Raw genomic sequence first — 23,775 nt, 5'->3', positions numbered from 1 at the left:
CCCTGGTTCCATCTGAGTTGTTTGGTTCTGAACCATGGTTCTTTGGTTCGAAACCATGGTAACTGGTTCAACATCCGGGTTGTTTGGTTATAGCAACCCGAATTCATGGTTCCATCTGGGTTCTTTTCTAGATTATTCTAATGTTCCCGTTGAACTTGAAGAAGATAACAACAAGTATCCGAATAAAAAGGCAAAGTAGGTCAAAGACGCTAAAATTGTTTTATAACATTAAACATTTCAGGATCGACGGTTAAAGAAGCTGTAAGGTATTTATTTTCTCATTCTCATGATTAAGAAACTAGATAAAAATAAAGCATCGTTTAGATTTTAAAAATAAATCGAAATGGTTCATTATATCGAACATTATTTTATTTAATTCAGTCGTTCTGTTTTTATTTATTTCCTTTAATATTTCTAGACGTTTTACAACAACAAAATTTGGAGACCTGTCGTTCAATTGGCCAACGATATATGCATCTAACCACTTCACCAGTTGACGACTTGCATATATATTTAAATGCACATTTAAAGTTCGAATGCATTTTATTTAATAGTTGCTTTGTAATAATATCAGATTTGATAGAAATACGTTTGAAGTATATAATATGTAACAAATCGTTTTGTTCAAAACGGAATCTTAAAAGACATATAAAAAGAAAGTGATGATCAATTTAAGTTTAATTGAAAAATAAGTTATAAAATATAACAAAAATGTATATGCACAATAAATTTGTCAAATTTTATACTACTTGTGAAATTAAGGCATGCATATAATCATTATAGGCCAAAAAGAATCAAATCAAAATGAAGATTGCATATTTTTATAATAAAATTGTGTGTATGTGTGTTAATGACAGTGCTGGTGGAATGCCTAGCACCAGCACACTAGTCAGAACTTCTGTGTTGGTACCAAAGAAAAGGAACATAAACTGCGGAGTTACTCTAGTCCGTTCGTCCCGAACGTCCAAAATAAAAGGGTTCCGTAGTTTTAACTTTAGTGGCCTCAACCAAATACTACAAAACTTATACACAAAATAAAAAGAAGATGTGTCATGAGTGCCAATAAGAACACTCCACAAAATACTAAATGATACAGAAATTAAAAGCTATAAGTCACCCTACGGCCTTCGACAATGAGCAAAGTCCGTACCGCATAGTCAGTTATAAAAAGCACCGAGAAAAGAAACGGACAAATTATGTACAAAAAATGAACAAAAACAAATATGTAACACATAAACAAACGACAATTCATGAATTAGAGTCTTCTGACTTGGGACAGGTACATACAAACAGAATGCGGCGGATTAAACATGCTAGCAAGATCCCCACCCTTCACCTCATGTGGCATGAGCGCCAAAGAAGAACTCTCCACAAGAGACCAGGTAACACAGAAATTAACAACTATATGTCACCATACGGCTTTCAACGGTGTGTTCCCATTTCGCCTTAGCTGCGAATTCCAGGTAAAAAAGGTACAAAATACACTAAGGCCAGATGGGAATTGAACTAAGGCGAAATGTGAATTTAGATAAAAATATTAAATAAACAAATTAAACCTTGGTGTTTTTATAGCAATTTGAACAACATGTAACTAGGGATTTGTTATCTTTAATTATTTTTTTAATAGAAAGGAAAAAAAAAACATATTTTTCCACAGACTTGTTTAATTACATAACAGAAACTTTAATAAAAAAAATATCAAAAAAAAATATTAAAAAATCTCCAAAACTGTGCTAATTAGATATCACAAATAAATTATCGGTTGTCGAATAACCCTTTCTAAAACCACATTCAATTTGGTTTTCGTTTAAAATCATGAATTCTTTAGAGGAAAGATGTAGTCTTTCGCATAAAATTGCGGTAAAAAGTTTCCCCATACAATTCAAAATGGTAATTGGTCTAAATTTTTGGGGTCCAACTTGCTACAATGTACTTTTTTGTATAAACAGGCTTTATGTAACTAACTAGCCAACTGTCAGGTATAATACCAGTGCGAAATAAAACGTTAAATAATTTTTCGTAAAATTCAATGAATAAACTAGCTGTAGACTTGATATATTCATTTATTATACGATCATCCCCAAATGCTTTATTTTTTCAGGTTTTTGATGCCCTTAAGAATTTCGTCTTTAGAAATTCTTCTGTTTAGATCTTCATTAAGCCTATTGACATCAGTCGGGTTTAGAGTTGGAATATTTTTATTTTATTCAATTTCTGGGGCGGCGTTCAGATTTTTTAAAAAATCGAATAATTTGTTGATAGGGATGACAGGTTGGTCTCTCTTTTTTCTACTGTTAAGTAATTTCCAATACTCTTTTGAGTTAATGGATCTCAATGTGTTTATTTTGTTTGTCATTTTCTTTCTATGAGCAATAATTGCTTTATCTAAAGTTTTTTTGTATTGTTTCCCCAAAGATTTCATAATTTGACGATTTTCTTCAGAACCAATGTTCTTAAATTTTCTTTTGAGTTTGTGATAATTTTCAATTATGTATATCAGTGCCTTGTACTAGTATGATATTTGTCTTTATTTATTCATTAAAATATGAAATGTTCATATCTAATTTGTCATCTCTAATAAGACTTTATTTCTTTATTTACAAAATATAACACATTTAGTAAAAGAAAAACACTCTCAGGAAGAAAAAAAAAGAGCAACTATAAAAAGTGGGACACCAAACATGAAAAAAAAATATATCATTCCTTTAAAAAGTATTTATTGGTAGAATTTGACATCAAAATAACAAATATCAACTAATTGCAATACAAACAAAACATAACTTAATTTCATAGTTTACAGAAGCTCTCATTTCGCCTTAGTTAATTCTTGTGTACCTGGAAATTTGTGCTAAGGCAAACTGGGATTAATTTTATATATAAATTTTGACAGCTAAGGCGAAATGAGAATAAGCCCTTTCAACAATGAGCAAATAGGTATAGAAGATGTTGTATGAGTGCCAATGAGACAAATCTCTATATCCAAATAACAATTTATAAAAGTAAACCATTATAGGTCAATGTACGGCCTTCATACGGAGCCTTGGCTCTCACCGAACCACAAACTATAAAGGGCCCAAAAACTACTAGTGTAAAACAATTCAATGGAGAAAACCAACGGTCTAATCTAAATAAAAAAACGAGAAACGAGAAAAACGTATAAATTTCACAAACAAACGATAACTACAGTACATCAGATTCCTGACTTAGGACAGGTGCAAACATTTGCAGCCGGATGAAACATTATTATAACATCACAACATAGAAAAAAACACGATAAAACGAAATTCAAACGATGGCACATGCATACTAAATAGGGCGGGGTTGAACATGTTAGCGGGGTCTTCACCATCTCCCTAACCTGGGACAATGGTTATTTCCACATACAAAAAAAATAATTTGAAATTTGGTAGCGTCACTTTTACCGTTCAAGAGTTATCATGTTCCTTTAAAAACATAGAAAATGCTGAATTTGCGTTTTCGTTCTTTTAAATAAGTTTGACTCAATCAAATTTTATAAACCTTATACGTAATGCGTATTACCCCATAACACAGCTCTATCAAGTTCGATATTGGGTGGTGTTACTGTTCAAGAGTTATTAGATATAAGAAGTTGATACTAGTACTAATGATACAGATATCAACACGTAGACTAAAGATAGGAAAGATCATGCTTAATCTGTTGTTTCTGTTCTTTAACTTTAGTTTGCCTCAACCAAATGTTTTGAAACTTATACACAATGCGTATGGTCACTTAACAGTCAAAATTACGTGAATCCTGTTTCTATAGACAATACAATAGACAATATTTTATTCGCACAAACACATTTACCTTAAATGGTTATGGCATACAAAATTAAGACAATAAACTTACAATAGTTAAATTGATTACAATATATTAGAGTAATTGTATTCACAGCAAAGAAGAAAAAAGGCTATAAATATCAACAGTTAACACATTATTAATGTTCATGAACAATTGAAAAAAGAACACAAACAAAAATTAGGTTGGCATTGCATATTAAAAGAAATACAAGTTATACAGATGTTCTATATGTGGAGTTTACTTGTCCCTTTTTTTCACAAGCAGGGGCATCTGTGTCCCATAGACATATTGTACATTTATTTCAGTAAACGGTTTATTTACTTCCTTTGGCTTCTACTTCTATTAGAATTAACTTGCATATTTTTTTTAGGATTGCGGTGCAGTTTGATAACAGACAGTGACCAGCATAAAAAAAGTGTTTCACTAGCTTGAGCTCTTTGTCTCGGTGCATTACGTTTGCGCGCATTACCATTACATTTGCGCGCACAAATCATTACGATTGCGCGCAGCTTTTGATTACATTTGCGCGCATTTTTTGTACAGGTAAACTCAGGTAAACTCAGGTAAAATACAGACAATAACACTTATCTATTTATTAATTCGTTCAATTTTTAAGTATATATAAGAACCCCTTCTGTTAGTCTAAGTCCCCTGCTTATCAACGGGGAGATGGAAGTGGGATTTCGAGCAACGGATCTGGCATTAAGAATGACTGTTGAATGTTCATCAAATTTTATTCTGCCTTTGCAATCCTTAACAGTGCATCTACAAGATATATCCCCATACTTCAGTGTTCTATCAATACGTATATTAATGATTTTTCAAAATTAATAATTGATAGTCATGTTTATTTAAAGATAAACGAAATTATAGTAAATTATGATTAAATTTAATTCTTATTTATATTTTTACCTGAGTTTACCTGTAAAATGAATGCGCGCAAATGTAATCAAAAGCTGTGCGCAAACGTAAAATATGTTAATCCCCAAATGCGCGCAAACGTAGTGCGCTCTTTACCTAAGTGTACTTTAAAGGTTCTTCGCACTGAGTTCAGTTTATTGATATGCGAATACCTTCATGTGATTTTTAAGATGCTTAAACAGACTATCCATATCAACATGTCCATCAAATGAAATCCAAGGTAAAATGATTGAACCATTTTGAATTATCAATCTATCACAACTTGCAGTACATGGTGCTACTAGAGCAGTAAATATTCTTTCTAATTTTCACAGCAATAAAAAGATTTAGTTTTCATTTGATCAAAACATTCTTCATATCAAAAATTGAGAATGGAAATGTGAAATGTGTTTAAGAGACAGTAATATGACAAAAAAGCAAAAAGCAGTCAAAGGTCACCAATGGGTTTTTAATAAAGTGAGAAAATCCCTCGCCCGGCGGCGGACTTCAGATGGCCCCTTAACAAAATGTGTACTAGTTCAAACTCCAATACATAAAACGGATCTTACAATTAAAAATATACAAATATATCTAAATAGATATAAAAATATTAGATATGAGTGCAATCAGACGATTCTCCATATACTTCAAACAGAATATACAAGTTGTACAATGAGGGCAAAGGTCAAGATCATATAAAGTTTCTCGTGCCACAAGACTCGCCATCTTATGACAACACATCTTCATGCTACATATTCAGAAGTAAGGTCAATTTAGAATTATACTTCTAGGTCAGGTAAATATACAAAGGAACACACTGTGTCATGATGATACACCCACACTGCATAGGTCAAGAGTCAAAAAGTCATAGTCTGGTCAGGAGTTCCATGCCAAAAAAAAAAACCACAAAGCAGTCCTGCACGAAATTTCATAACGTATCAATGTCTCATGGCATGATGCACTACACGTGCCGAATACAGCAAACATAGGTCAGGGACAGAAACAGAAGACATGTATCTAAACTCAATAGAACAGTACTTGTATTTCAGGTCACTATATGCAAGTGCCTTCAACATAGAACATAAACTCTCGCAACAATTCAAAGTTAAAACGTCTTTCACAAAAGTTTGATTAGGATTTTTTGCAACGATTACCTTACCACTGTTAATCGAAAATCGGATCTTAAAACTAGGGTTTACCATTAATTTCTAACCTTACCATGTGATATCACTATGGTAAACTGATAGAAACACTTGATGCAGTCATGAAATTGAATATTTGCAATACTACGACGAGAACAATACAAGACAGAGTAAGTAACAAATGAAAGTAATTATACATACGAACTTTTTATCACAATGCACAAACTAGGAACCGTAGTTTTCATTCATTTTATTCATTTAAAATGTACGCTCTCGTTAAACAATGGAAATTAACGCTGTATATTTATATAAACGATCAATCTTGTAAATAAAGAATAAATAAAACAAACAAACAACCAAAAGAAGCATTAACTGACCATAACCAGCAAATAAAACACACATTTTAAACAAGCAAATGACAGATGAAACAGTAAAACAAAAAGAAAAGATTAAAAATAGCTTTGGTCTTAAAAAATAATAATAAAAATGTATAAGTGTGAACATTTATGTCTTACTGAATTAAAAGTTGAATGACTTTTGGTGAGTAATATTATACATGTCTATAAAAGATTTAAATAACAAATGCGGTTGTAGTAACAAAATATTAACACGATAATGAAAACCGGGAAGTCAGTTTATCATTTATTATTGTCAGCCTAACTTTCTCTGTGTGACTATCAAAGTTGACATTCGATTATTGGCCTGTCAGGTGCTGACAATTGATTTACAACTAGGCATTATATTTGTCCGTGTAGGACCTGAATAAGCTGCTGACCTCCACACTTGTATCAGACCATGTGATCAAGGCTTTCGTTTATAGCATACTCGCCTGCTGGGCTTTGGTGTTATATTTTTGGTTAATAGCGGTATCTGTCTTGGTGACGATTACCTCATAACGTTCTGTTTGAATCTTTTTTGGAGTCGGCTTCTAACTGTGAATTGATTGATTCTTGGTTGCTTAATTCCTGATATGCAAATTAGCCATGCATATTCAGCAGATGCCAAAACAAATCGAACTATATGTACCTTGATACAATATAGCTTAATTATAATGCTAGGATGCAAATTGTTAACAAATTTGACTGACACTTGATAAATAGGAACATTAAAGATGTCGGCCACTAATTCCGTTTTAACGCGCACAAAGTGATTTGATTCTATTTTTAGATAGGGGTTGATTGAAGGTATATAGTGAGCATAACAATTTAGAAAAAATGGAAGAGTTAATTCTTTGTATCATCATTATAATCTAATTACAACAAAAAATAACATAGCCATAGTATGCTTCCTTGTAAGGCAGATGGTAGGGTTTTTATTTTTTTTTATTTTTTTATTTGCAACACTTCGGTTGTGTATGCAGGCCAATTTCTACCAACTTCTAATATTTTAAGATGTGGTATGATTGCCAATTAGACAAATATACACTAAAAACCAACGTAGGTGTGAACAACTAAATTTCCCCGTACGACTCGTGGACGTCAACATTGAGCAAAACCGACACCAGATTAAACACTTTAAACTAAAAAAAATCGCATCCTCATGAAAAAATGTTAACAATTTAAACCAGAAACGAAGACCTGAATAATGTGACAATGAACGAAATACAAATATGATAGCCTGCATCTAACGGCATTCATTTGAGTACAGGCTCCTGACTTGGAAACAAGCGCGAAAACTATTGTCATAAAATGTTGCGGAATTAAGATATTAGGTAAAGGTTTACCCGAACATAATTGGGATTTTACTAGCAAGTAGCGTTTGACAAATATATTTAAAGGGTATTCTTCATATATTGTCTCGGTCTATTGAGAACTAGTATAGGATAATGGAAATACGTTTTGATATTAAGCAATTCAGGGCCAAACTGTACAAAAATGTATTAAACAAGCAACATGTGATGCAACTATCATAAAAGTAAGAGGTTTATCTAGCTATAAAACCAAGTGTAATCCACCATTTTCTACAAAGGAAAATGTCTGTACCAAGTCAGGAATATGACCGGTGTTATCTATTCAATCGTTTGATGTAATTGAGCTTTTGATTTTGACATTTTATTACAGACTTCCGTATTCAATTTTCCCCGGATCTAACTTGTTTTGTGATTTTACTTTTGTCAACTCACCATCTTCATTTTGGGACTGTAAAGTTGAGTGTATCAGGATGGAGACAAGGGTCAAAATCACCGGGGAGATCGTCATCACTGAAATAAAACAAATAAAACATGTCACATTATGTGGTTTATACTTAGCATATGATTTTTCATTGTTACTATATTTAGAAAATAACAAATTATGTTCGTCTGATAAAAGTCCATATTTAGAAAAGTAATGGATTTGTAAATTATATTTATGTTTTCCGATGACAATAAATTATCATGTAGTTTCTCTCTGGTTCTGACTTTCTTTTAACTTACTCTAAATGTACATCAATGGCTTTCGTAATATTTATAAAAAAAAATTTAGATAGTGTTTAGAGATGGTTATCATTCATTCAAGGTTGCACATACCATGATTTTATGTTTAAAAATTTGTATCAGCTGTCTATGACTAAAAACTGCACCAGATAAAAAAAAAAAAATAATTTAGAAATACATTAATTTCACAAAATATACAAAATTTGTTTTCTTAAAGTTTAGCACCTATAAATAATGCCCATGTCCTATTTATGTGACGTGCACAACTTTGTAACACAATGTATCGTTCTTAACTTTTAGGTATAATAACTCTTAAAAGCAACTCAAGTTTTACATATAACATATCTCATTTTGGAAAGATGTGGGTATTTTTTTTATTTTCATGTTAAGCAGGTGTACATTTAGATTTTAAAAACGATACCCTCTAGGGTAGTGGTGCTCCACAATTTATGGAGGAATATAAATATGAAACTGAACTTTGACTTTCCTTAATGATAAACTAGGCTGTAAGACAAACGAGCTTTTGTGTGGCATCATTTATTTAATATTTTTTGAAACGAATTATAATAACAAAGACATACGTAATACAATGACAAACCCTTTGTCTAAACGATGTGTATTTAAAGTCATAAGAAACCTCAAATCCAAAAAAAATAATGCATATGTTTTTTATAACTCAATGGATAGATTTTATTGTAAAACTTATGTACATATATTTTTTTCTGACGAAAATTCTTTAATTATTCATATTTAGAAGAAGTTTACTTTATTTGAATTGCTTCCTTCCAGCAAGCAATTCCCCCGATATATTTTCCGTATGCAAGGTGACCTCAGTGTGACCCATCTCGTAAAAATCCGGTGACCACAATACGCATGGATGTCCTTAAAATAAACTATTATCTGAATTTCCATGTTAAACACGTGCTCAATTTCCATGCTTTTTTGTTTATTTTTCGTCAATTGTTGACAAACAGGTGACAATCGTTAAACTTCGGCTTCAAAACACGAACTTTAATTACCTGCCATATTTTCACAACAACACTGACCGATTGAAAAAAAATGACGATTATACGAAATTTACACGAAAAAAATGATAAATTCGAGCACAGATGACTTAGGCCGTGTTCACATTGACCTAAACTCGGTGTTGTGTTAGTGTAACTCACACATAAACTAAACATAATCACGTTCTCATTGATAAAACTCAATGTTTACATGTAGTGTAAATCATGTTTTGTCTACATGCAGTCGATAGTCGATGTAGGCCTTGTGTAGGTTAAGTGTACACTAAACTAGGCATTCAGAACTTTAATTTTCTCATGTATATTTAAAAAAAGAAGCGATTTTTATATAAAATTGATACTAATAACACTATGGGCTATGGATTTGTTTTGGAAAAAAAGTTTGTTTCTAATTTTTGGAGAAAAATATAATTTGTTTTTGACCCTGAAAAATGAAAAAGAAAATTGTTTGTTTCACCCTGAGCTGCCACTATATTTTATGCTAAAATTGAAAGAACAAAAAATGTTTTGAATTGTCGACAAAAAAAAATATTGTCCAGAAAAAAAATCCATAGCCCCCCCCCCCCCCCCCCCCCCCTTCCCCCCTCCCACCTCCAGAAAATCAAATGGTTGCTGCCCAAATACTTCTTGGAGAAAAAAATACCATTTGAAACAAACAGAAAAGAGAAAAATGTAGTGATCCTTAACATCGCAATTCTAGTAAGCAAACTGATGCAGCCTACGTTTTCAATGCGTAATCGAGACATCTGAGTCAGATTTTTTTCTCGGGCGAAAGTTTATATTTTTTTTTTCTTTCTATGGTACCGATTCAAAATTTGGCACTATAATGTATGGGTTCAGATCATTTGTTCATTCTAATCTTCTGTATGGCCCCATGTTTTTAAATCAAATTGCAGTAAAATCAACCCCCCTTTTTTTAAAGTCAAATGGTCGTTCCCTAACTGCTAGAAAAGTTGTTGGAAAATTTGAATTCTGTTCTACGTAATGAACATTTAAATGACATATACTTTACAAGTGTGAACAAATCTTATGTACAGGTATCTAACCAAGGTGTATAGATGTGAACAAATTTAATGTGAAATTAGGCCGTGTTCACACCAAACGCCGTGTAGAGTAAACATGTTTACAATTAGTTTAGTGTAGTGTACACTGGTTTCACATTACATTTGTTCACATCTATACACCTTGTTTAGCTACCTGTACATAAGATTTGTTCCCACTTGTAAACTATATGTCATTTAAATGTTCATTACGTAGAACTGAATTCAAATTTTTGGAAAATTTTTCTAGCGGTAAGGGAACAACCATTTGACTTCAAAAGGGGGATGGGGGATGGGAATGGAAATATTCCTATCCCCAATTTGATAAAAAAAAAAAAAAATGGTCATACAGATGATAAAAAAAATATTCTGAATCAAGAGTTTCCCCATACATTATAGTGTTAAATATTGAAAAAAAAGTATTTGATCACCAGCATCGAAAAAAAGGAATAAAAACGTACGCGCGAAAAAAAATCTGAATCAGATAAAAAAAAATAACCCTCCCCCTTTTTTAATTTAAGTGGTTGCTACTTTATGAAAGCTATTTTTATCATTTGCAGTAGTTTTAATTTACTAGAGATGTCTCGATAACGCATTAGAAAACGTTAGCTGTAACAGCGTGCTTACCGCCGGAAAAAAAAGGATTGAGATATTAGGGATCACTACATTTTTATCTTTTCTGTTAGTTTCAAATGGTATTTCTTCTCCAACCCTGAAGGAGTATTTGGTAAAGGGATAGGGTAACGTTTTTTTTAATTTATTTTACGTGTTATTTAACGGATCTGAGATACTAGACAAACGTATCGTTTACCTCACACTTTTTTAGGTCATGCATTTGTGCGTGAATCGTTTTTTGAGTAAAGACCAGTGGCGAATATTTCTGTGTACGTCAAGTCGATTCGGGAAGACCTTTTCAAATGAATTAGGCAGCAACTATTTACTTCATTTTTTGTGGAGGGGGAGAGGGGCGTGTGCTATTGATTTTTCTCAGGACAAATTTTAGTGACAAGTCGAAATCAATTTTAGCAATTTTTTTTCAGGGCCAAAAACTGGAAACATTTTTTGTTTCCAAAACAAAATCCATAGCTCACCACCCCCCCCCCCCCCCCCCCCCCCCCGAAAATCAATTGGTTGCTGCCTTATGGGTTCGGCAATGATGCTGCTTTGAGTCTTTATTAGGGGTTAATAAAGTACGTTAATTTTTTTTTTCAACAAAAAAAATCTGTAAAATTCAGACAATTAACTAATAATTATCCAAAATATCAACTTTACTCAAAAGAATTTTCCTCCTTAAATATATACACGATAAAACTAATGTCCTAACTGCCTAGTTTTGTGTACACTTAACCTACACAAGGCCTACATTGACTATCGACTGTGTGTAGGTAAAACATGATTTAAACTACATGTAAACATTCAGTTTTATCAATGGGAACGCAATTGTGTTTAGTTTACGTGTGAGTTACACTAACACAACACCGAATTTAGGTCAATGTGAACACGGCCTTAGTGTGCATTACATTAAACCAAATGTAAACATGTTCACTGTACACAGCGTTTGGTGTGAACACGGCCTAAGTTTATGATGTTTGTATGCATTGGTTTAAGAATTGGAAGAACATTATTTTTCACCGGTCACTCGTTTCTTATGACTTTAATTAACGCATGCAAACAAAATCAGATTGGATTATAAAACGCGTACACCATAAGAGTGTTATATCTAGATGAAAGACTCCTTTTTTCAACACGACTAAATTTTAAAATCGAAAATAACGCTAAAACCTGAATCGCTTTTCTTTATATTGCCTTCATCAATGACGCCCAAAAGGACCCGTATGCATAAAACCACTAAGGTTAAAAAAAAATACAATCGAGAAATAACAGGGAGACGGATTTATAAAAGTTTTTCCAAACTTGTTTCCAAATCCCATTTTTGTACTTTATGTAACATTGTAATATTTGTCTTGAAATTGTTTATTTATAAATATTGTTTAAACTAAATAACTTATCGTTGGATAGGAAGAAAAATTCGTCCGTTCGGAACAATTTTTTTTATCTTCATTTGAGTAGCTTATGCATATTGGCCTTGATACATGTATGTAGAAATATGTAGATATCTTGGGAGCTAAATGATGGAAAGTGACCTTAAAATGATAAATATTTTCAGCTAAGGTCAACTATGCTTGAGGGAGTTTGGACTTTTGATAAAGTTATTCTAATCCGAAGTCGACCATTACAGTACTTTAATCACGTGACAACAGATGATATGACGGTCATGCATAATGAACAGATCAACTTTCGATCATAGGAATTGACGGTTACAAATTATGTTGTCAAACTATGTCAGTATATATTAATGAAGCCATGAAAACATCGTAAATCAAATATGTAGACAAACCGCACATAAAGTTCTATATTTATCTATAAAACAGATGCAATTTGCATAAATATGTGTCAATACATATATTTGATATTGATAAATGTAACCTCTTTATGCAGCACAAATCAATTTTAAAACTGACATTTTGAGTTTGAAACAATAAGACAATTGTGGCGTTCTAATTTATCGTGTCAGTGATTGCTAAGTTCACCTGAGTCAAATAGTTTAGAATGTAACAAGAGATATGTTACATGGATGGCCCGTATGCATACAAATACCTAGGTTACATGGATGGTCCCGTATGCATACAAATACCTAGGTTACATGGATGGCCCGTATGCATACAAATACCTAGGTTACGATTTGTTTTGTTCCGATAGGACGGTTTTTTCTACATGTTGTCCAACGATAAATAAGTTCTACCGTAACGATTGAATTTCTTAACCTAAGTTGTTTTATGGATACGGACACTACTCTTTTTTTTTTTATCCAAATCAACTTGATACGATTCCCTCTACTTTCTCTATTATAGATAGATATATGAAGATGTGATGTGAGTGCCAATGAGACAACTCTGCATTCAAATAACAATTAAAAAAAGTAAACCATTATAGGTCAATGTACGGCCTTCAACACGGAGCCTTGCCTCACACCGACCAACAAGCTATAAAGGGCCCCAAAATTACTAGCCTAAGGTTAAAACCATTTAAACGGGAAAATCAACGACCTAATTTATATAAAAAAAACATGAAACGAGAAACACGTATAAATAACATAAACAAACGACAAATAGTATGTGTTTAAGCTTATTTCGTCAATGAAAATGATCGAAGGGTAGTCTTTCTGCAAACATGTTTGTCTAACGAAAAAAGTAGAATTTCTAAATCAGAACTTGTACACGAGATATAATTATTGTTTACCGTGGGAACTTTATACAACAGAAATTGAATGTGTCCACATTGTCAGATAGAAAGGCTAATGTAATACTATTCAATTGTTTTTTTTATCATTGACATATATTTTAAGGAAAGAAACAAATTGACCAAAAACAAGTACATTGTTACACAAAAGGGCTGCCGTGTGACCGATCGAGGTCTTACCATAGGGCATTTTAGCTTATGACCTCAAAAGTAAATACAATAACACATATAATAATTTCTTAAATATACGACATTTAAAAAGTAAATACGGTATATCCAATGTCAGTAGGGTGGTTAAAGAACATCAGTTGTTTGACCTGTTAGTCAAATGCGTTTTGCTAAATTTACTTTTTCACTTTTTTGGTCTTTTGGAAAATTTTGTTTGTGCTGTATTTAGACCCTTCTGCAACGAAATTTGTTTTACATGCACACGTATAAAAATTGCGGTTTTTATCCAACGCAATCATAGGTTTGAACGTAGTTTTCAATTTACTAGACTTGTTTATATATATATATGTATATTTATTAAACAGCTTTAATTTAATTCATTTCATTTAATGAAATTTCTAAACAACTAGCTTAAGTCTTAATTCTACAATGGTGATTTTAAAATAGGGAGAAATAAATTAACACGGATCACAAACATTGTATCATGCCAGAAAAGCCAATTATTGTCTAAATTTTGATAACTTTTTAATATATTTTCGCTATTTTAGGTACAACTCTCAATATAACATTCTCACAATCTCTCTGAATTTTGTTTAATGTTTTTTTTTATTGAAAATGATTTCTCTATATATATAATTTACACTGATACATTCCTACACATAAGAACATAGACATTATACAATATTACGAAAACAAATCTATTATAACACTGAGCGAACTGCGAAGAACATAGACATTATACAATATTACGAAAACAAATCTATTATAACACTGAATGAGCGAACTGCGAGATACGTAAATTAAAATCTAAAAACTTACATACTCTGAGTGTGAGAGTGCACTAGAATATTTAAATTCGTTTTTGTTCGTTATCCATCAACACACTATAATTATTATTTTCTGAGAGTAAAATTAGATAACTTAATTTTTAAATTGTTTTTTCGTTTGTATGCTTTTAACAATATACCATGAGTTCATCGTTCGCAAAAAGTATCAGAATTCACTGCCAATTTTCGATAAACAGGCAAGTAGTATGCAAATTATAGTTCAACGATGTCAAGCTAATATAACAAAACGATACTTACTAAAAAAATGTATACTATGATCTTTTTTAAATTTGATTTCGTTTTTATATTTGATTTCTGCGTTTTTTCATAACCCAAATATAATGAACTCACTGCTTCAACACGCAAGAAAAAAATATACATACAATTAGCCTGGTTTGTGATGGAACAGTTTTTTTTTAAATGACTTGCAATACACTGATTTCATCAAAATTGATACATTTATCACGTGTAGAAGTAATTCATTTTCGATGCAAAAAATAAAGCTAGCTTGTCATAATTTATCAATCATTGTTTACAATTTACATTCGAACAAATCGTTTTTGTCATTAAATTATTTATTATGATTTAGCATCGTGGATGCAGACAATAATTTACCTCATATATAACAGAGCTTAGTGGGTAACCTTGTACTATCGATTTCTTTATGTTAAATTATTTGTATGCAGATAGTTGTACAAAAATGCTTTTTTTCCCTTCTTTATGTTAAATGTTAAATTATTTGCCTGTATGGAGCTTAGTTGGCAGCCGAGTACACACTTTTTGTTTTGTTTTACTTTTTATTCGGCAAAAGAAAACGTGAACTTGTAAGTGTAACTCAAAATGTAAGCAATCTGCACTGCTTCACAACCTCTTTTTTAACGTATGTACCTTTATGTTCATGTACTATTTATGATTAGGTCATATTGTTCGATTTAAGGTTTATGCTAATTTAAACAAATATGTTTCTTTTGTGATACATAAAATATTTGATAAATGTATTTCTTAATCTAATTTTTAACTCTAACCTTATTATTAATCAACCGCAATCATTTATTTTTTACGTCTTAAAAAAACTTACTTTTGATTTATAGAGATGCACAGAGTATTTGTGATATTACATCTTTGTTTAAATAATTGTATTTGGAACACACACATATAGGTCATTATTACAACATGTATATATGTTCACATGGTGAAAACATATGTTCATTAGTGCAAAAGATCGTCCGATGGTCATCTGACAAACTGATGTTTATTATTAAGGGAAAGTGTAAACCATCAATTTGCATATTCTGTACATCAAAAGAATTCCGTTATCAAGTTTACCCTTTGCAGAATATACACTTAAAGCCAATTTGAATCGTGAAAATAAAAGAATGACTAAGAAAAAAATATATGATTTCGAAGTAGACAAATAATACATTTTCATTTATAAACACCTTTTACTTGTTGAATTAGACTGAAAATTCTAACAGGACCAGAGACAGGATAAAGGGGCACCGCGTATAGTAATGGAGGCTGGTACATATTTCACCATACAATTCAACTATAAGGCTTTAACCCCAATAAAAAATGTTGCAACAAACAATTCTGACTAACCTGAGCAAACATAATTCACGAATTATTTTTTATAAAATTTACCGCTCTGACCACAGGAAAACCGAATGGATCCCCCTGATTTTAACAATTGCTGCGGTAGTGCTTCATCTATTTGAATATTTTTGAAAATGTTCATCTTTTTTACACTTTTTTGGTTTGTTGGGATTTTTCTTCGCAGAAGTCAGACTAACTATGAGTTACATTTACATATCGAGTGGTCAAAATATACTGTGAAGGTGAAATATATTTTACAAATGAAAACATTGTACATCGTCAAACTCGTACGTAGTATAAAAGTGGAAATCTATAAGAATGAACCAGGCTTACTTTTTTTTTTAAATTGTTATTTGGATGTAGCGTTGTCTCATTGGCACTCACACCACATCTTTCTATATCCATTATTTAAGATTTATAAAACTATATTTAATTAAATTTAAGACAAGTTCATATTATAAAACTTTGCTAATTTAGAATCTTTGGATTTTGGGTTAAGATATATCATTATAACTTGCAGAGAAAATGAATGACCGAAAACTATAAGAAAATTTCACATTGGCAGCTACTCATTAATTGAAAAAAATCCACTAGTCATCTTATTCCTGAAACATAAAGCATCTTTCAAGTCTTTTGGTAATTCATTACTTCACTTTTTGTGTAATATGTATGACCGTATGAACTAATATGATAAATTCTTTCCTGTTCTCATTAATTATAAGTATTACATACATAGTATATATTCACATGATAACGCATTATTTATATAGGTAAAGCGTAAATTTTGACAACTATATCTGTATGAAAATTATATGAAGTATTGCATTTTATTTTTACATCTGTTATTGTCTATAGATATACTGTGTCTATGAAAAATTAAATGATGTGGTATGGTCGTCAACTAGACAAGAGATTAGATGACGATGACATAGAAGTTTACAACTGTAGGTCACCGTACGGTCTTCAACAATGAGCAACACCTATACCGAATAGTCAGCTATAATTTGAATTATTTCATGTACATGTAGTCCCAAATTGAATTAACTAAGAGTTAGGGTCAATTTTCCTCACTATCACTCAAATATTCAAAACCAAAACCTTAAAACTACTTTTTGTTACGATGAAATTTTCAGACTAAAAAAATATCATAATTTCAAGTTCTCAACCATTTAATTGACAATTTAAAAAAAATCGTCTTCATATTTTTATTGGCAGAATCTGATGAAGCTGTGATACTATGAAAATAAGATAAATTTGATAGACTTTTCTGAATTTGTCTTTGTATAAAACAAAGAAAACGGAAACTGAGCCTTACTGTTCCAGATGCTTTCTGTCATTATAGTTCAACAAGCAATCAGACACATACTAAGAATAATATAAGGGATTAAAATGCGAAACGAGATGTATTCCTAAAAAATTAAAGAATTAAAATATAGGACCAAATTGGAAAAGTCTATCAGTCTTATGTTAATTTCACAGTATCACAATGTTATAACCTAGTCATCTGCGAAACAGGAGATATTATTGTGCAATATCTCCTGTTTCGCAGATGACTAGGTTACTAAACAGATGGCATCATTTATAAAAGGAAAAGTTGTGATACGGCCCCGTCCACTATCTATAATTTTATGCATAATATATATAGCCACATTAGATGCAAAAAACTGCTTGTAACCTGTATGTAACAGTACAACAAAGTTATGACTTAATTTTTGTTTAAATAATGAAACTTTCTAAACAATGGTAAACTTTAGAACATAAATATCAATGACTCATCCTCACAAAACAACCTTCTATGCGTCGGTTTTCATAACTCTTTAAATTAAACGCATTACAAAAGAATGCTGCAAATAATTAATAAGACCACCAGCAGATATACTGGAATTTCGATAATATTCAATGTTCAAATTTGTTTTAGATTTTACTTATATAAACCTTTGACATGCATTTCTTAAAACTTCGATGATGTAGGCGCTTAAACCTTTCCATTGAATGTAGGATTGTATGTTATTCGCATTTCAAATGGAATAACTCCCCAAACAAACTCAAACGACGATGATTGTACTATTGCTGGGACTTATCTTTAATAAACACTTTCACAGAAAACTGATGAAAAATGAGTGCGTGACAGCCACGGTACTGCCGTTGCCGCGTATGAATATTATTTTCATGTCTAAAAGGCATAACTTTTGCAATATTCGGTTGATTTTCGAACTCATGCAAGATATTTTCATATCTACATTGATACGAATCAAATTGCACTCTGATGCTGAAAATGTAGGCGAAAGAGGCATTATATTTGTTTCGTTACAATTTCAAATTTATAAGGGTCATCAGTTTGGTAAAACAAAATCAGTCGGCATTTTTTCAAACTCATTTGCTGATGTTAACCTTTAGTGCAAATTCATTTTAATCTAGTAGATACAATGCTTTTTACATTACCCATATAATGTACATTAATTTTCAAAATCGGAATAACTCACCAAAAAGTGATCAATACTGATTTTGGAACTCGATATGTCGAACGGACGGACATCAACATTTCCAAATCCTCGCTGCGCCCCTCGTTGAGTGACAATAATCTGTTCAGTTAGTCAAAACAGCTATGTGTATATTCAATTCCTCTTAGTTTAATTTTGACTGCAACATAAGTTCCGAATGAATGAAAAAAATAAAAACGTATGTTCATTATTGAATATATTCAAAAATTTGTATCTACATTTCTGTGTGGTATTTACAGTGGGAATAGATCAAATTAATAAAGAAATGAAGAAGAAAAAAAGCTTGAGTAGATGATTATGAGAAAACGATGGCATTTATGGAAATAAATATGTGAAATGTATTATTTTTTATGATACCTTTTTTATGAAATAATGTACATGATCAAAGACACAATATACGGTTTCCCATAATCGTTTTATTGCTTTACTACAAATTACATTGTAACTTATTTTTTGCGTGTATTAGATTTCATGTATTTTCTTTTTACTAGCTCACAGCTTGCCGTGTAACGAGAGCATCATTGGAAATGTGTTGCAGTAAAAAAGGTGCATTTAAGCGACCAAAGAAAGGTACCAGGTGCATCTGGAGGATATAAATGCCGAAACAAAATTCAACAATATAAAAATACGCAGATGTGACATGATTGCCAATGAAACAACTGTCAACCAAAGTATTAAGTAAGAATTTATAGGCAACCAAACAGCCTTCAACGATGAAAAAAACATACCGTGTAGACAGCTATAAAAGCATGCTACGCAAATTAAAGAATACGAAACAGCCTATACTTACTTTTTCGTGGAATGATCTCTCGCGGATATATATATACAGATACAATGAAATATACATATCGCGTGATTGTCTACAAATGTTGCGTCATAAAAGATTAAAGGGTCATGTAGTTACACGTAACAATATTTCTAAAACAAAAATGATTCCTTTATGCATTTCAGAATTTACCATGTTTATAAATATTACTGTTGACATGATGGCTGACATAGGATGTAAAATAGAATTCTTATTAAGTACTATTGATAATTAAATGCAATATTAAAATGAAATTCTTTTGAAGGATGCATATTTTAGATCGAAAACAATTTTACGAAATGAACACACTTATATAGTTAAAAATTGTAATCAGTAAACAAAGTTTCCCCGTAGTAGTAAGTAAAAATGTAATTAATGTACTTACTTGACTTGGTCTTATTTTCGTTTGTGACCAAATTTCATGACTATTCGTTAAAGAAACTGCAAGAATTAAACGGTTTCAACTTTAAAACACTAAAGCCTTGTCCATTATCAAGTGTGCGATAGATGATTTTTTCCTGCTTGTTAGCTACGTCCGGTACAACAGATAGTTTCAATTTGTCATGTTAAAAAATACCATAATATACAAGAAACGATCCGTCACCGTTGTACTTTTCTCTTGTTATGTGTCCAAAGTTCATAAACGGTGAAATTGGCAATATATCTTGTACATAAACAGTTAATAATATCTTGGATTTATTTTCTTAAAATAAAACAAAACATGACAAGTCAGACTCGTTAAACGTCCAAAAATGTTGTTTACAAACTCAATGATACAGTCCCGGAATAAAAACATAGAATTGTATAATATGTAAACATTGAATAATGTTTGTATTTGTTTTTTTCTTTCTCTCCAGTATAGATGTTATCTGGAACGATGGTAAGAGGAAAGGAATGAGGAAACGTCTGAAGCTTATAAATTATGTTCAGTATTACTAATTATTTCTATTTATGGACATTGTGTCCTAATTGTTACGTAACATGCTAAGTCAGGTGAATTAGATATATGGACTAAGTTATAATGACAACTTTCAATTTATGTTCCTGGTGATTTTATCTTTTTTTTTTAAATCATAAGCTTATTTACGTTATATGTAGAATTTCATTTGAAATCAGATTTTTCGTATATAGTATCAGTATTTGAGAGTGTTTTGATAACGACCAAATGATAATTTCTAGAAGGCGTTTTTTTTTATCATTAGCGAAGCTGGCTTGCTGTCTAATTCTCATATATGACTTTTATGCTTACCAAAGTTAGTTAATAATAGTATCCGAGTTGACTTTGAGAGACGGAAAGGGTAAACGTTCAGCCAACCGCTTAAAAAATTTATATCGTGTTTAATTTTATTTCGTTGATTATCCATTAGCATAGTCAATAATTTCAAGCTATTTTATGGTATATAATATGAATATTAAGTCTTATCATAAGATTACAAGACTTAGAATGGCTACCATCAGACTTAAAATGGCTACCATCAGACTTAAAATGGCTACCATAAGTTAGACTTAGAATAGCTATCGTCAGACTAAAAATGGCTATCATAAGTTATGATAGCCATTTTAAGTTTGATGATAGCCATTTTAAGTCTGATGATGGCCATTCTAAGGTCTTATGATACAAATCTTAAATCTATAATTTGATAACCCGGCAATGCGCAAAAAAATCCAGGTATATGTGACATAAAACTACTCAATGTCATACGGAACATTAAAACCTGAATGTAAATCGTTGGTGCATTTCTACAATAGTCTACAAGTATTGGGATGTCAGACCACTTACTTATTCAATATCCCTATCTTTTAAACAACTTCAAGTTAAACAGCTTTAAAAATTCTTCATAGAAAACATGCATATCCTGAACTGTACATGCATCATCTTTCTACATGCCAATTTCCCCCCCCCCCCCCCCCAATGTTTGAAGTTTTGGGATGAAATTCAATCGTCCATAAGGCAACTACTATTAGAAAAAAACTCTTTTTTTGCGGCAATAATTGATAAGTATGTTATATTTCCTATTTTGCAAATTCGAAATTTCAAAATATATCTATAACATCTGAATTTGCAAAATAGAAAATATAACAAGTAGCCAAGGCTCCGTGTTGAAGGCCGTACTTTAACCTATAATGGTTTAATTTTTAAATTGTTATTTGGATGGAGAGTTGTCTCATTGGCACTCACACCACATCTTCCTATATCTATTTGAAGTGCATTTATCCTCATTTTTAATAAAAACTAATGTAGGTTCATGTTTTTTTGGTGGGCACCAATTTTCGTGAATTAAGGAAAACTATCATGTTCGTTAACATTTATAATTTCGTAGTTTTGCCGAAGACTGCATTAGAGCATATAGGAACTTTGTCATTCGTTGAACTTTTAATTTCGTGTTTCACTTAAACAAACGAAATCCACGAAAATTGGTATCCCACTAAAAATAAGGATTTCACAGTAATTAATAAGTAAAATTTGAGCCAAAATTATTAGGTCTTTCACAAAAAGTTTCATTTCTGCAAATTTGCTGGTTATATTGTCAGTAAACAATGACATCAAAAGATGTCTTTGTTTATTAGGAAATGGCTGTTGATACGTATATATGTTGGAGTGGGTGAAATAGTGGTCGGACACCTTTGCCATTTACCGATTTGGTCCTTATATTACAGATGAAAGTGATTTATTGGCGTTCAACCAAATTTTTTTATTGACAAATAACTAATCATAATTATCAAAAGTTATAAGCTTAACAAAAGATTCATTGTATAGAAAAGACTAATGTGTTTTTAATAACAAAAGAATACAAACATTTATACACACGGATATTTTTTCTCTTTTTATTTGGAAATCAACTTGTATACCATGATCATTTACAGATTGGTAAATAGTCGACTTTCTGCTCTGATAGTCCGGGCAATGCCTTGGTTTAGATACGGGTGTGTTTGAATGATTAAGAAAACATGAAGTGGTATTTGTATAGTAGTTTATCATAGTTAACCCTTTATAACATCAGTTGTTTTTTTCTTGATAAATTATTTTCTCGTGACATTGCAATAAAAATTCACCATCTGATCAAAGTATACATTGCTTAGGTTATTTACCTTTTAGAGAGGCTACCGACTTTCACTATGTCCTACATCTTGACAAAAATCGTAGTTCTTGTAAGGGGGTTCTTCTTGTGAAACAATCAGTTAAATGTCTCACAAGTATATCACAAATTTTGAAAGAAGTAATGAAAATTAAGTAATTTAGCCAAATAGTATAAATTATCTTAAAACCTGACAGTAAGTTGTGTGACCGATAGATACGGAACTTAGACTAAGATGCAAATAAGAGTACTGTAACCGTTTCGTCAAGATAAAATGTTAAACGACAGGATTTGACAAATGATACATCCATAAGATGAAAATTGTCAAACAAGATGTCAAATTGAACAAGAATAAGAAAAAAAAATTCTAAACTTACAAAAGACTATCTTTTCTTCTTCCAAAATAGACAAAAAAGAATAAGAAAAACATTTTTCAAACTTACAAAAGACTGTCTTTTCTTCGTCCGAATTGAAAAAATACAGATTACGTATTTGAAGTCTCTATTTCAAATTAAATTTCTACAAGGTTGATCTCCTGTTGGTGTTTCTTTCTAAGTGGCCCTGGGTTAAGTCCAGTGTAAATTATAACCTTCCGAAACAATGGAATTATTTTCACCAATCCCGAAACTGTGACTGAGAAGTGATCTCACACAATAAATTTTGATCTCAGATCACTTTGATACAATAGGTAAAAGAATATACATGTAATTTGATCAATTTAAATCAAAGCATTAAATACAAAGTCGATAAGTTATTCTCTATGAGTTTTAAATTAACATCTAAATTTGAGTCATGTCTTTTTTTTATATAATTTTTATATAAATAATCAATAATATATACGCATGAACTTTATTTAAATTATAAGATTTTAAACTTCTTTTGAAATATGATTTCAAAAAGTGCTGACAATGATTTCATTGTGCGTAGTTTTTATTTTAACAATTGAAGTTCTTGTTTTTAGCCGACGGTTTTCATCTTTCCAGGGACACAATTTTAGACATGTCCCAAGTAATCTTGCGCCATGCTGGTGTGTAATGTGAGAGAGTAGATTATTCAAGCTCGATACAGAAGTTGTGGAAATACAGAAACTTTTCATGAATTTATGTGAGCCTTTAAGTGCCATCTTTTCTTACTTAAAATTTTCTTTTTAAGTAAATCGTTTTT

The 23,775-nt window shown here is 31.3% G+C and overlaps 1 protein-coding gene across 6 annotated transcripts in view; it reads right to left on the bottom strand.

The window, feature by feature from the left end:
- LOC134721540 (uncharacterized) overlaps positions 1-23,775 on the bottom strand; it is a 56,937-nt gene that overhangs the window by 14,450 nt on the left and 18,712 nt on the right. For 2 of the 6 annotated variants that reach the window (XM_063584620.1, XM_063584624.1), the window contains exon 2: positions 7,988-8,065. In XM_063584620.1, the coding sequence (XP_063440690.1) occupies positions 7,988-8,063 (76 nt within the window). In that variant the 5' untranslated portion in view covers positions 8,064-8,065. Of the gene's footprint in view, positions 1-7,987; positions 8,066-18,711; positions 18,869-19,919; positions 20,169-23,054; positions 23,223-23,775 lie in introns of those variants that run through there. The other 4 variants (XM_063584622.1, XM_063584621.1, XM_063584619.1 and 1 more) reach the window with 4 other exon arrangements.

This window comes from Mytilus trossulus, chromosome 6 (genome assembly GCF_036588685.1).
Source record: "Mytilus trossulus isolate FHL-02 chromosome 6, PNRI_Mtr1.1.1.hap1, whole genome shotgun sequence".
Classification (NCBI taxonomy): Eukaryota; Metazoa; Mollusca; class Bivalvia; order Mytilida; family Mytilidae; genus Mytilus; species Mytilus trossulus.
The sequence above is the reverse complement of the archived record's forward strand: the minus strand, read 5'-3'. Positions and strand labels throughout refer to the sequence as shown.